We start from the raw sequence: 14288 nt of genomic DNA on the forward strand, positions 1-14288 counted from the left end.
CAACGGTTGATACCCTCTCAAGAGTCCCCGTCACATCAGCGTCCCCAGCGGAAGGAAACCAAGTGGAGTTCGTACGTCAGTGAGGTCGTCGGCAACATCGCGGAAGGCGCACCAGTTAGCCTTAAAGCGGTTCGTCAGCACCAGGTGATGGATGGCGAGTGCGTTACCCTCGTGAAGTACTGCAGGCAAGGTTGGCCTCAGAAAAACAAAGTGCCATCAAACCTCTCCAAGTAATGGATGTACCAAGGGGAGCTGGCAGTGTGCAATGGACTGCTCCTTCAAGGAGGACGTCTCTTGATTCTGGAGGCTCTGCAGAAGGACGTCTTGGATTCACTTCACGAGGGTCATCAGGGTGTGAACCGATGCAAGGCACGTGCGCGTGATGCTGTTTGGTGGCCTCATATAGGAAACATATCGTGTCTATGGTGGAATCATGTGAACGTTGTGCAACTACCAGGGTCCGGCGTGCCGAGCCTCTCCTGCCAACACCTTCAATGGAGTACCCATGGCAACATGTGGGTGCAGATTTGTTGCACTTGGAGGGACAAAATTTTTTGGCCAATGAAGATGTACGTGATTACGCACGTCAAGAGGATTGTCTAAAAGAAAAGTTGCAACTGCACAAATTCTCATTTAGTGGTTGAATACGAAGGAAGATTCAATAAATTCCTCCGGTATGCTGGCTCGTTCTCTTGGTTACGGTTACCTGGACGGTGGTGACTTGTGTTTCTTTTTAATAGCGAAGCTGTTCTTGGTCGAGCATACATGTCCGGGATCCGTGGTAACGCTTGTGGGCATCATAAACGAGCATGCGCCACAGACAGTGGCTAAATCCCACAACTCACCACTAGTATACTAAAAATGAAGACAACAGTTAGCCCAACAAACGGGGATGTGCCACAGAAATCTGTGCGGCCTGTCAGAAAACTATCATCATCATAAACGCGTATGTGCCACAGAAATTGGGTGAATCCCACTACACGCAACTTCCACTAAAAAGGAAGAAGTCAACAGTTACCCGAACAAATGGCGTGCGCGTCAATACCAGCAGCAATGAACCAATGGCGTGGAACTTGAGTAAATGACGCAGCGATTTTGAGTAAATAGTATCATTTATCGAGAGAAGAGGAAGCGCTTTTTAGCTGACTTTCAGAATTTATTGTCAATCCAAGGCCGCGAGCTGCGCTATAATGTTCGGCTCGCGTGTTCTCGGGAGCCTCGACTACCGATCGGCGTTTTCTGACCATGCTGAAAAAGTGTTGCAGGGCTCCCTTACGCTGTTAGCATAGGCGCAGTTACTTGGAGGGGCCAAAAGGCCCTCGAAGCAGCGTCGCAAATGCAGCTACCTTGAGTATTTATTTAACGTGCCCAGGAATAACAGTAAGGTCTTAGTGCAGGCGCACGCGAAATTAAAAATTAAGCAGAAAATAAAAATAAGAGAGCAAAAACGCTCAAAGAAAAAGAGATGAACACGAAACGGGAGGAGTAAAATAAGCCAACACGAGATATATTGAAGGGGAATAAAAAATAATATTGCATCTTTACAATTATGCGGAAAGACAGAGAAGGGAAGGCTTTGTACATTGTGCCATACTATGTCACGACAGTGCCAAGCCCGGATAAAAACAATGATTGTGGACTATGATAAACGTCAAGATCAAGAAAATTACCATTACAGAGACTTTGTACTCTGTGAACGGTAGAGTGTTGGAAGAAGCAGGCGGGTACATGAAATGGTCTAATCTCCCTGGTTAAGTTACGCAGAATTCGAAATTAACACAATTGAGAAGTACAGGGCTTGCTGTACTATATGATACTGTGAACTAGCTTGTAAAGAAATAACAGATCAGAACGATTTTGTCGGCAGTGAAGTGATGGCAGTGTTACTAATCCAGCAGTATTTGAACGAGATCTAGAGTCATTTCTGTAGAAGCGATGGTTATATATGCTGGGGAGTTTTTTCTAGACTCGTTCAATGGTGGTACTGCTGGATTGAGCAACGACATTCCATATCACGGACGCATACTCGAGTTGTGGAAGACATATTGCTGTGTACATTTTGTGGAGGGCTATAGGAGAGCTGAATTCTCGAGATATTCTGCAAACACATCCGAGAGAACGAAGGCCCAGCATAGCAGCACGCTTAACTTGAGCAGAAAAGTTTAACTTGCTCTCAACAACGAAAAGATCATTGATCTCATAAACCTTACATAACGACATAGAATTGACAGAGTATTGAAATGAGACGCTAGATTTTTTGCGAGTGATAGACATGAATTTTTTCTTTGAGTTATTCAGACAAAGGTTATTGCTGTTTTATTCGTTCAGCAAACTCGGAGCGCGGAAAATACACAAAGGACAAAGCGAGGAACCACATAAGAAGAAAATGAATTACCAACTGGCCCACCTTTCGATCCTCCTGCAATGTTATTGCTGTTGCACCGTTCGGAAAATAACACAAATCTGACTGCAGCAAGCGACAATCCTTAACTTTTTCCTTCAATATCGGCATACAAGAGGAAAGAAGAATTACGAATGGCAAAAGTAACATCATTAACGTAAATTATTAATAGTAATGGGCCTAGTACCGACCCTTGCGGGACCCCAATAGTCGCTTTAGACAAAGAAGTTTGGCCATTTACGGCAACGTAACAAGATCTATTGAGCAGGTAGCCATGCAGGAGATTCACAACCGAGAAGTCAGAAACAAAGTGCTTAAGTTTAACCATAATTTGACTTATCAAGACTTGTGTTTAGGCAAGTTGGTTCATACGTGATGCGGAACAGACAAGCGTTATAGAACGGGGACATGGACAAGAGGCACGCAGGACAGGCGCTCATCTCTGCGTGCCTCTAGATTTTCACACGAAAAGACAATATGTTGGGAAGAGCGAGCTCAAAGATCTTTGATGTGGCACATAGCCACATCAAAGGGGGTGATAATTGGAACCATCTGTTTTAGAGCCCGACTTAAATACTGGAAAAACACGAGCAGTTTTCCACATGCTTGGAAATGTGGAAGTGTCCAGACAGTTACTTAAAGCGTTTCGTTAGTTAACAAAATTTTGATTTTTGCAAAAGTCATTAGTTGCACTATTCGTATTCGAACATATTGTCACGTGGCCGTGACGTCGACGAAGAGAGCAGTCGGCGTTGTCAAGATGAAGCTGTTTATTTGGCCGAACTTGTGGCCGGGAAACGGAAAGTTAATTTACAGCAATACACACGGTATGCACTGATAGCGGCGTACAGATCGTCGACCGTCGATCAACTGACCAGTGCTGAAGCGCGTCGGCATTTAAACGTGTGCCGTCGAATATTTCAGCGTTATCGCTGGCTGTCGTGCAAATTCTAGAATAAGCTTGAGTGTGCGCGTCTTGCGCGCAATCTTAACAAAACGATCTGCAATGATCGCGAAGGTTCTCGAATAATGAGGCGCGGTTCGCACTGAGCGTTGCTGACAGTCTTTGTGCCCGAAAACCGAATACAGCAAAAGTAATAAAGAAACGCACGTGGCAATGTCCCCCTCTGAAAAAACATCGTCCCTATGCTTAAAACAGAACAGGCCGATGCATGCAACAATAAATAACAAGAAGAAAGCAACAAAGTACAATAAACAATAGCACAAGAAAGCACAATAATAAAGCAAAATGACAGTCCTCAGATTTGCTAACGCGCGTAATATGGTTTCAGGCGCACGACATGGACGACTTCAGGTCGTCCACGGCGCCGCTGAGAGTTCGTAATGCCGTCAGGGACAACCTCGTAGTCGAGTGCGCCGAGGCGTCGAAGTACCCTGTACGGTCCGAAGTACCGTCGAAGAAGCTTCTCACTGAGCCCCCGTCGGCGTATTGGCGTCCATACCCATACACGGTCACCGGGTTGGTATTCCATGTGGCGTCGTCGAAGGTTGTAGCGGCGGCTGTCAGTGGTCTGCCGGTTCTTGATCCGTAGGCGGGCGAGCTGTCGTGCTTCTTCGGCGCGCTGTAAGTAAGCGGCGGCGTCGAGATTTTCTTCGTCGGTGACGTTTGGTAGCATGGCGTCGAGCGTCGTCGCCGGGCTCCTTCCGTAGACCAACTTGTACGGCGTCATCTGCGTTGTTTCTTGGACGGCCGTGTTGTCGGCGAAGGTCACGTACGGAAGGACGGCGTCCCACGTCTTGTGCTCAACGTCGACGTACATGGCCAGCATGTCGGCGATGGTCTTATTTAGACGTTCGGTGAGGCCATTGGTCTGTGGGTGGTAGGCGGTGGTGCGGCGCTGGCTCGTCTCGCTGTATTTGAAGATCGCCTGAGTTAAGTCCGCAGTAAAGGCGGTACCTCTGTCTGTGATGAGGACCTCTGGGGCGCCATGACGCAAGACGATGTTCTCCACGAAGAACTTGGCTACCTCGGCGGCACTGCCTTTGGGCAAGACCTTTGTTTCGGCGTAACGGGTGAGGTAGTCAGTTGCTACGACGATCCACTTGTTGCCGGAAGTCCACGTCGGGAACGGCCCCAGTAGGTCCATCCCGATTTGCTGGAATGGCCGGTGAGGTGGTTCGATTGGCTGCAGAAGTCCCGCTGGCCTGGTCGGCGGTGTCTTCCGTCGCTGGCAATCTCGGCAAGTCTTAACGTAGTGGGCAACGTCGGCAGCAAGGCGTGGCCAGTAGTATTTTTCCTGTATTCTGGCGAGCGTGCGGGAAACACCGAGGTGCCCAGCCGTCGGGTCGTCGTGTAGGGCCTGGAGGACTTCTGGTCGCAGTGATGAGGGCACGACGAGAAGGTAGTCGGTTCGAAGGGGCGAGAAGTTCTTGAGGAGAACACCGTTCCGTAAGAAAAACGACGGCAGTCCTCGCTTGAATACCTTCGGAACAACGGCGGTCTTGCACTCGAGGTACTCAATAAGGCACCCCAGTTCCGCGTCGGCCCGTTGTCTTTCGGCGAAGTCGTCGGCACTTATAGTTCCGAGGAAGCAGTCATCGTCGTCGTCTTGCGGCGGCGCGTCGACGGGGGCACGCGACAGGCAGTCGGCGTCAGAGTGTTTTCGTCCGGACTTGTACACGACGGTAATATCGAATTCTTGAAGCCTCAGACTCCATCGTGCGAGACGACCTGAAGGGTCCTTCAAGTTAGCTAGCCAACATAAGGCGTGATGGTCACTGACAGCTTTGAAGGGCCTGCCATAGAGGTAGGGGCGAAACTTTGACGTAGCCCAGAGGATGGCAAGGCATTCCTTTTCTGTTGTGGAATAGTTTGCTTCTGCCTTGGATAGTGACCGGCTAGCATAACTGATAACCCTTTCAAGCCCGTCAGTCTTTTGCACAAGGACGGCACCGAGTCCTACGCTGCTTGCGTTGGTGTGTATTTCCGTATCGGCGCAATCGTCAAAATGCGTAAGTATGGGTGGCGTCTTCAGGCGTCGTCTAAGTTCTTGAAAGGCTTGCACTTGCGTCGTTTCCCACCTGACTTCCACGTTATTCTTCGTGAGAAGCGTCAGTGGTTCGGCGATACGTGAAAAGTTTTTGACGAAGCGCCTCTAATAGGCGCATAAGCCGAGAAATCGGCGCACGGCCTTCTTGTGGGTGGCGCGAAGTCGGCGATGGCAGCTGTTTTCCGCGGGTCTGGGCGCACTCCAGACTTGCTGATCACATGACCCAGAAACAAGAGCTCGTCGTACGCGAATCGGCACTTTTCTGGCTTCAGGGTCAGTCCAGAGGCCTTGATTGCTTGAAGTACTGCCTCAAGCCGCCGGAGATGCTCGTCGAAGGTCGAGGAAAACACGACGACGTCGTCCAAATACACAAGGCACGTCTGCCACTTCAATCCGGCCAGTACGGTGTCCATGACACGCTGGAACGTCGCAGGTGCCGAGCAAAGACCGAAAGGCATGACCTTGAACTCAAAGAGGCCGTCGGGTGTTATAAAGGCAGTCTTTTCTCGGTCTCTCTCGTCGACTTCGATTTGCCAGTAGCCGGTCTTGAGGTCCATCGACGAAAAGTACGTCGCGTTGTGAAGTCGATCCACGGTGTCGTCTATTCGTGGGAGGGGGTACACGTCCTTCTTCGTGATTTTGTTCAGGCGCCGATAATCAACGCAGAAGCGCAGTGTCCCGTCCTGTTTCTTCACTAACACCACGGGTGACGCCCACGGACTCTTGGACGGCTGGATGATGTTGTCGCGTAGCATCTCATCGGCTTGTTTCTTTATCGCGTCGCGCTCTCGAGTAGAAACTCTGTAGGGGCTCTGACGGAGTGGTCGAGAATTTTCTTCTGTTATAATGCGGTGCTTCGCAAGGGGCGTTTGTCGGACCCGCGATGACGACGAGAAACAGTCCTTGTATTGCAGGAGCAGGGTTTTGAGCTGGTTTTGCTTGGCCCTCGGAAGGCTCGGGTTGACGTCAAAGTCCGGGTCGGGAACTCTATTCGTCGAAGTAGGATCGGCGGCATCGAAGAGGGCGAGAGCATCGCTGGCAGCTACACATTCGTCGATGTAGGCAACCGTCGTACCAAAGTTGAGGTGCCTATATTCGTGGCTGAAGTTTGTCAGCACTACCTTTGCTTTACCGTCACGCAGTTCGGCTATACCTCGTGCGACGCAAATTTGACGGTTCAGGAGTAGGTGCTGATCGCCCTCGATGACGCCTTCAAGGTTCGCAGGTTTTTCGGTGCCGACGGAAATAATGACGCTGGAGCGCGGCGGAATGGTCACCTGCTATTCTATCACATTCAATGCATGGTTGCCTGGCATCGCGTGGGGCGAGAGCGCTTTGTCTGAGGTGAGTGTTATCGACTCAGACCTCAGGTCGATAACGGCACCGTGGTCACTTAGGAAGTCCATTCCAAGTATCACATCCCTGGAGCAGTTTTGTAGGATTACAAAGCTCGCAGGATAAGTCCGGTTATTGATAGTGACCCTCGCCGTGCAGACACCAATCGGCGTTATCAGATGGCCTCCAGCGGTCCGGATCTCGGGGCCTTCCCAAGCAGTCCTAACTTTTTTCAACTGTGCTGCGAACGGCCCACTGTTGACGGAATAGTCGGCTCCAGTATCGACGAGAGCGGTGACGTTGTGGCCGTCGATCAGAACGTCGATGTCGCTAATCCGCCGTCTTGCGTTGCGGTTACGTCGCGGCGTCGGGTCACGGCTACGTCGGTTTGCACCGCTGATTCCGCGTTGCGTCGTCAGGTCTGCTTCCGGTCGCTAAGTATCGTCTTCAGGACGTCGTTCGGCGTGTGGCGGGGGCTCGGAATTTCGTCGCGGCGGCGTCGTCGACGGCGGAGGATCTTCAGCATTTCGTCGTTCAGCAACCGCACCTCCATCGGTTGCTGCCCTTAGTTTTCCGGATACGGGCTAGGCGACCGGCCCCGGTTTGGGCCAGTGTACTGCCGGCGATGCGGTGACATGTAACGGCCGGGCGACGGCAAGCGGGAAGGTCGTCGTTCTTGCCACTGTGTTCCGGTGAGGTAGTCGCCGATGTCGCGAGGCCGTTCGCCTGGCCGCGGGCGCGGCGCGTTGACGGCGAATCCGCGTAGCCCCATCTGACGGTACTGGCAGCGGCGGTACGTGTGGCCGGCCTCCCCGCAGTGGTAGCAGAGCGGGCGGTTGTCAGGGGCGCGCCAGACATCGGTCTTCCTCGGGGTGTAGCGCTGGCCGACAGGTGGGCGGTAGGGCGTCGGTGGCGGCGGCGGCGTCTGGCCGACAGGTGGACGGTAGGGCGTCGGTGGCGGCGGCGGCGTCTGGCGACGGTACTGCGGCGGTGTGTCGCCTTGGCGTGGGCGTAGAGGAGGAGCATGACGGCGGGCTGCAGCAGCAGAGCTCATAGCTTGCGCCTGCGGCTCTACTAGCTGAGGCGCACCGAGTGAATGCTGGATCTCCTGGCGTACGACGTCGGCGATGGAATCTACTTGAGGTTGCGACGAAGGTAGAAGTCTTCGCAGCTCCTCTTGCACGATTGCACGAATCGTCTCACGCAGGTCGGTGGATCCTAGCGCTTGAACGTAGGCGTAGCTTGTGGTCGAGAAGCTGCGGTTGTATTGCCTTGTTCGCATCTCAAGCGTTTTCTCGATTGTTGTTGCTTCGGAGACAAATTCTTGGACGGTATTCGGCGGATTCCCCATAAGGCCAGCGAAGAGCTGTTCCTTTACTCCTCGCATGAGGAAACGAACCTTCTTTTCTTCAGGCATGTTGGGGTCAGCATGGCGGTACAGCCGGGTCATTTCTTCCGCGAAGATGGTCACGTTTTCGTTTGGGAGCTGAACCCGTGTCTCCAGCAAGGTTGCGGCCCTTTCCTTTCGGACGACGCTCGTGAACGTCTCCAAAAAAGCACTGCGAAAGAGATCCCAGGTTCGAAGCGTGGACTTCCGGTTCTCGAGCCATGTCCTTGCTGCTTCTTTCAGGTAGAAGTACACATGGCGCAGCTTGTCGTCGGCGTTCCAGTTGTTAAATGTTGCGACCCTTTCGAAAGTCTCGAGCCAGGTTTCCGGGTCTTTGAATGACGACCCGCGGAAGGTTGGCGGCTCCTTGGGCTGCCGGAGTAGGATCGGCGAAGGCTGCACGGGGTCGGTCATCGTCGCTGCGGTCGGTGTTGGGACTTGGGGCTTCCTGGTTTGTTCGGGAAGGAGCCCGTGCTCTGGCGGTAGCCCCTTCTGCCTGCGGCTTGTTCGACGATCAGGGTTTTCTTTGCCGTCGTCCTCCTCGCGGCTCGGGCTTGGGACAGCGCTTCGCGAGGGCGTCCGGATCATGGAAGTACCACGCACCTCCACCAGATGTCACGTGGCCGTGACGTCGACGAAGACAGCAGTCGGCGTTGTCAAGATGAAACTTTATTTGGCCGAACTTGTGGCCGGGAAACGGAAAGTTAATTTATAGCAATACACACGGTATGCACTGATAGCGGCGTACAGATCGTCGACCGTCGATCAACTGACCAGTGCTGAAGCGCGTCGGCATTTAAACTTGTGCCGTCGAATATTCCAGCGTTATCGCTGGCTGTCGTGCAAATTCTAGAATAAGCTCGAGTGTGCGCGTCTTGCGCGCAATCTTAACAAAACGATCTGCAATGATCGCGAAGGTTCTCGAACAATGAGGCGCGGTTCGCGCTGAGCGTTGCTGAGAGTCTCTGTGCCCGAAAACCGAATACAGCAAAAGTAATAAAGAAACGCACGTGGCAATATTCTACTCACTTTGCACTTGGTTTTTATGATTCCAATTCACATAGATTTAATATTCGCACACCCCTAGTTTTGTTATCGGCAGCTTGCCGACAAGCGGAGAGGAATTGTTCAAAAGAATAGTTAATGTATGTCATTTTTATGTAATTTTCCTCCGTTTCCTTTGCTTTGCGTTTTCTTCTTTCTTCTGTTCCTTCTTTTTTTTTTCCATATCTGTGCATGTGCGCATTTTACTTTTTAATATGCACGTTTTTTGCTATATTGCATTTCATTTGCATTGCATTGCTTTTATTGTGTTCATAATATTTCATTTCCTAATTCGATTGTTTTTGCGTGTTAACTACCTGCTAATCTTCTATCAATGGTAGAATTGAATTTTGTTGTCATTTCTAACAGAAGGCCCTGTTTTCATTATTTATACTCTGCGAACCTCATCTATAGAAAGCTATTGCGTAACTGATGACTATGAAACCAATAAACTGAAACTAAAACTTACTGCTCTTGTAATACGGCGTGAACTTATGTATGCTGCTCTCTAAAACTATAATTGTATTAGCTATGCGTTTAGAGTACGGCATCAAAAACTGGCAAAGGAGGACATGCTCTGACGTCGTACATGCTTAAAGTTGCAATTATTCATGTGACATTTTTTCTCGTCATCCATGATACGATCACTGCACAGTAGACACCGAATTCCACGTATGGCCGCTAAAAATATTTAGAAAGATACAGCACACTTGTACCTCATAATACTCCTTTGGGCAGCTAGGCGCAGCCTTTGACGCCTGTTTTCCCTCTCCAGCCTCTGTATCTGTAGAAGAACAAAAACAGCACCTATAAAAACAGCTTAAGTGGATGCTTTGGCGTGTTGTTACGACATAGTGGAAAGAAAACAGCGCAGAAGACGGAGCACAACAAAAAGGAAGACACAGACAATAGCACCGCTTTACAGCAACGGTTCATTCGTCAACACCGCGCAATATGTTCTAGCGCAGTCCAAAAAGAAAGAGAGAAGGAACAATGATAAACAAAGATAATATGAACAACCTAACAGCATCGTCACTGCAATGCATGCACATTTCGCGTACAATCATATTATCTTTCTGTGTTTATCATTGTTTCTTCTCTCTTTCGTTTTGAACTGCGCAAGTACTTATTGCCCGGTGTTGACGAATGAATAGTTGTAAGTCGGCGCTATTTGTGTCTTCATTTTTCTTGTGCTCCGTCTTTCGCGCGGTTTTCTTTTTGAAACGACTCTGATACGAAAATTTGCCTGTGATAAATATGGCAAAATAAATGGAGTTGCACTCCCTCCGTTATGCAATGTAAGAGGTTTATTAGACGTCGTTAACTAATTATTACATTGGGGCTGGCTACAAAGCTCTTCGCTGCTTCCAGGGGCGTAGCCAGGGGGGTGGGGGTGGGTTGGGGGATTTAACCCCCCCCCCGAAATTTTTCGGTTTTGCTTGCGTACATATACGCGCACACATACAAACGCACACACGAACATACATAAAGTATGGTTGAACCCCCCCCCCCCCCCGAAAAAAATTTCTGGCTACGCCCCTGGCTGCTTCCATGTATTGCGTGCACGTATGTGAAACACTTAGGTTTAAAGTGTGAGTAATATGTATTGAAAATTTACACCATACGTTCACTGTTGTGTCAGTGTCCCAGCTATGCTGTGCTTGTGAGTGAGAGATGAGGCGATTCTGACAAAAAAAGAATGACTAAGACCTAATGAGACGATCCATGCGCATGTGCCTTCATGTCATTGGTAATAAACGAATTTCTAAACATTGTACTTCCGGCTGAAAATGAGGAGGCCTGGATAGACGTACTTTCCGTCGGTGTGTAGGCGCCGTCGCAGCCCCCTTCGTTTGTGCTATGAAGACAGCCCCATGATAGACTATCGTAACGTTAGCGTATCCTAGCATATTATTTGTAGTCGAATAGTTAGACATGTCCTGGGTAATATATTTGTCTCCAGGAGGGGGAAATATATTTGCCCCTGCCTTTGCACCCTCTCTTCCGGCTGCACCTTAGTAGAGTCTTTTAGCAAGTTACGGAGATACGACACGCAAATACGGTAAGGCAGTACGGTACCGCTCCTCCTTCCCCGGTCGTTGAGCGGCCAAAGCACAACCAGCGGGAAAGGAGGAACGCTAGTACTGCCTTACACACACTGGCCATGTTTTCCTACAGGCGTTCTTTCGTTGGAGGAATGAAGGTCAAGAACAGAGTCGCATCGAAAATGTATCCCATTCGCTCTTTGTGCAAGGCCTTGAAAATGCAAGCCCCTTTTAAAGCAAGTAACGTCGTTATCCTGCTTTTGCTATGCCCGATAACCAAAAATACCAGCGTAGCCTGCACTGGAGGCGCAATGACAAATAGACAGCGGAGCTGACGGGCACCCAGGTAGTCATCGCTGTTGCTGTTTTGCTACAATTTTAAATTTCTAAATTTTCTCGTTCTTTCCTCTACTTCTTTCGTTTTCTCCATTCTCTTTGTATTTTATGTATGTATTTCTTGTCTTTGTTTATTTCGAATTTTCTCTCTACTTCCTTCTCTTTCTCGGTTTTTCTGTAGTTCTTTCTCTATCTTCCCGTTATTTCTCTCTCTCTCTCGCCATGTATTTCTCGCTTCCTCTTTCTTTCTGTCTCTTTCTCTCGATCTGTATTTATTTCTCTCTCTTTCTTTCATTATCTCTCTTTATGTCCCTCTTTTTCTTTCAGCCTTTCGTTCTCACACACTTTTTCTTTCTTTTTATGCCATGGTTTATTCTCTCCTTTTCTCCTATCTCTCCTCCTCACCCTCACATTTGTCCTCTTCACCCTCACTTCCCTTTCCCACCCCCTTGCTGTACTACACTATAGAAGGCTATGCTAAGCTCGTCTAGCGTGCCTGCATAGCCGAGTGGTTAACACGCTCGCATTCGAATCGTGGGTACGCGGGTTAGAACCTCGCCTCGAGAAGAAATTTTCTTGCCTTCGAATTGCTCTCATTTTCTATCTTCATTTCTCTTTCTTTCTCTCTCTCTCTGTACTAGTTGCCTCGCCCATCATTTATTGCATCCCGCGCCGGAGAAATCGGCGCACGTGTTCTGGGAGGGAAGCAGAAGATAAAGAAGAGGATGAAGACAGCGCGTGTCGGTTCGTGATGATGAAAGTTTTCTGTTTGCGACAGACAGATAACGCGCGGCTTAAACACCTCCTCTGTTAAAATTGAAGTCAATGAATACTAGTTCAGTGTCAAATAGTTGTACATCTCTCAGTAAGAATTGCGTTTAAAGCGCTAAGCTGAGCTCTCGATGCTGCGAAGAAGTACAGCTGAAGTTTACATAACAAGATGCAGTACTTTCCGCAGTAACGGATGGATGCTGTACGAGATGACGACTGCCTTCGACTTCGGAGATTGACAGGCGCACCTTTTCCTCCAGTTCACTCCTGGTCGGCCGGAAGTGGTGGCGCGGTGAGGCGTTGCCGTCGTTGTCGCACTCTTCCTCAACCTCCATCTCGATGTCGTTGAGCTGGCTGGTCAGCTTTTCGATCTCCCTGAGCATTTTGCCAAACAAGAATTGGAGAACTGAGTAAAAATTCTTGCTAAGCAGTTTGTACGTGCTCATTGGAATCAAATACGTACAACAACAACAAAAACAAAAAAACAAGACGAGCCAGAAGAAGGCCTTCTTTATTCCAGTGAGGTCAACTGAATTTCATTGCACCATATAATAAACATGGAGCAATCATCAGCGAACTACTAAAACACGTTGCCATAATAATGTTCGGCGTATAGAGACAGCTGCGGTAAGAAGAACCGTCGATATTAGTGCCGGTGCCGACTAGGCGCTCACTACGGTGAGGAATCCAGTCATATTAACAATTGCTATATAGGGATGGCGCAATAGTATTCATTCACGTGCGGTGTTCGCACCGCAGAGCGTCGCAGCAGTTTCTAAAGTTGAGCGGCCTGCCCGTATCACTTGGGCGCGCGTAACATGCGGCTAGGCCGCTACGTGTAGGGGAGCCATTTTGTACGCGTTCTGTGATAGAAGGAACGAAACATCCCGACAGGACGAAACGGAGCCGCACAGGGTTGTTTGAGGCTTGTCTGACGGTCGGACGTGGGAACAGCAGTGTTGTCAACGATTTTCGCAAATAACGGCGCAGAACGCAGGGAGGCACCGTTCAGTCCGATAGAGCGAATATATAACGGTCTCAGGACGACTTAGATTGGATCAAAACCTTAGCGCTGGGGCCGGAGAATCGAATTAGCCTGCTTTGTGTCTCGATTACTCCAATAACGCGCCGATATAGTTTCGTTCCGTTCTATCACACCACGTGTACAAAATATCTCTGTAGTATAACTATTGCCCCGTCACTATAGTGGCGTTGTTAAAATTACAGGCCATCTCCCTATAGTCATTTCCGCACCGACTGCGTCTGTGGAAATCGCTGAAACCCAGGAATTTGGGACATCGCTTTTAGTTCGACGTTTTTTACACCACGTGCACTCTAAGAAAAAAGAGAGTCAAAAGAGGGTCATGGAACCGTGACTCTCTTCGGGTGTCCATCTGACCCCTTTTGGAAGGTACAGGCAGAGAGAAAAAAATCACAGCATATCCACGGAGTGAATGATGATGAGTGGGCGAAGCTGCGGAGGTTCATCGGTAAACCGTGAATCTTCCGTGAATTCTGCCCAGTACATCATCACCGACGTGAGATCGGGCGCGTTTATACTAAAGGTTCGATGAGTTATGACGACTTGCAGCTCACTTTAATTTTACATGTACGCTGTGAATTTTCATTGTTTAGAAAACCATTGCTTTAGAAAACATCTGGCTTCTTTTGTTAAGCAGCTGGCGTCTTTTCGTTTTGCTTTAGAAACATCTGGCGTTCTTTCGTTTTGCTTTTACAAAACATCTGGCGTCTTTCGTTGGTTTATTTCATCAATCAACGGCGTTTTGAACAAAATTTTTATTGTTTAATCACGCACAGGAGAAATCTCACCAGGCACTACCTTGGAGGTAAACAATGGCTGCTAATGGGAATGAGAGACAGAAGAAGTCGGCTTTTAGCTAACGCTGCGATTTTTAGGGGCGAAGCTCCTTAAGGCGGCACCCGTTCGTCCCTCGTAG

At 49.3% G+C, this 14288-nt stretch overlaps 1 protein-coding gene across 1 annotated transcript in view; it reads right to left on the bottom strand.

Moving 5' to 3' along the window:
• LOC119377317 (uncharacterized) overlaps positions 1 to 12713 on the bottom strand; it is a 37504-nt gene extending 24791 nt beyond the window's left edge. Inside the window, exons 1-2 of the mRNA XM_037646849.1 lie at positions 12579 to 12713; positions 9895 to 9962 (exon numbers count right to left, since the gene is read on the bottom strand). Coding sequence (XP_037502777.1) covers positions 9895 to 9962; positions 12579 to 12713 — 203 coding nt within the window. The remainder of the gene's footprint in view (positions 1 to 9894; positions 9963 to 12578) is intronic.
• Positions 12714 to 14288: the final 1575 nt, after the last annotated feature.

This window comes from Rhipicephalus sanguineus, unplaced genomic scaffold (assembly GCF_013339695.2).
Source record: "Rhipicephalus sanguineus isolate Rsan-2018 unplaced genomic scaffold, BIME_Rsan_1.4 Seq4305, whole genome shotgun sequence".
In the NCBI taxonomy this organism is placed as follows: Eukaryota; Metazoa; Arthropoda; class Arachnida; order Ixodida; family Ixodidae; genus Rhipicephalus; species Rhipicephalus sanguineus.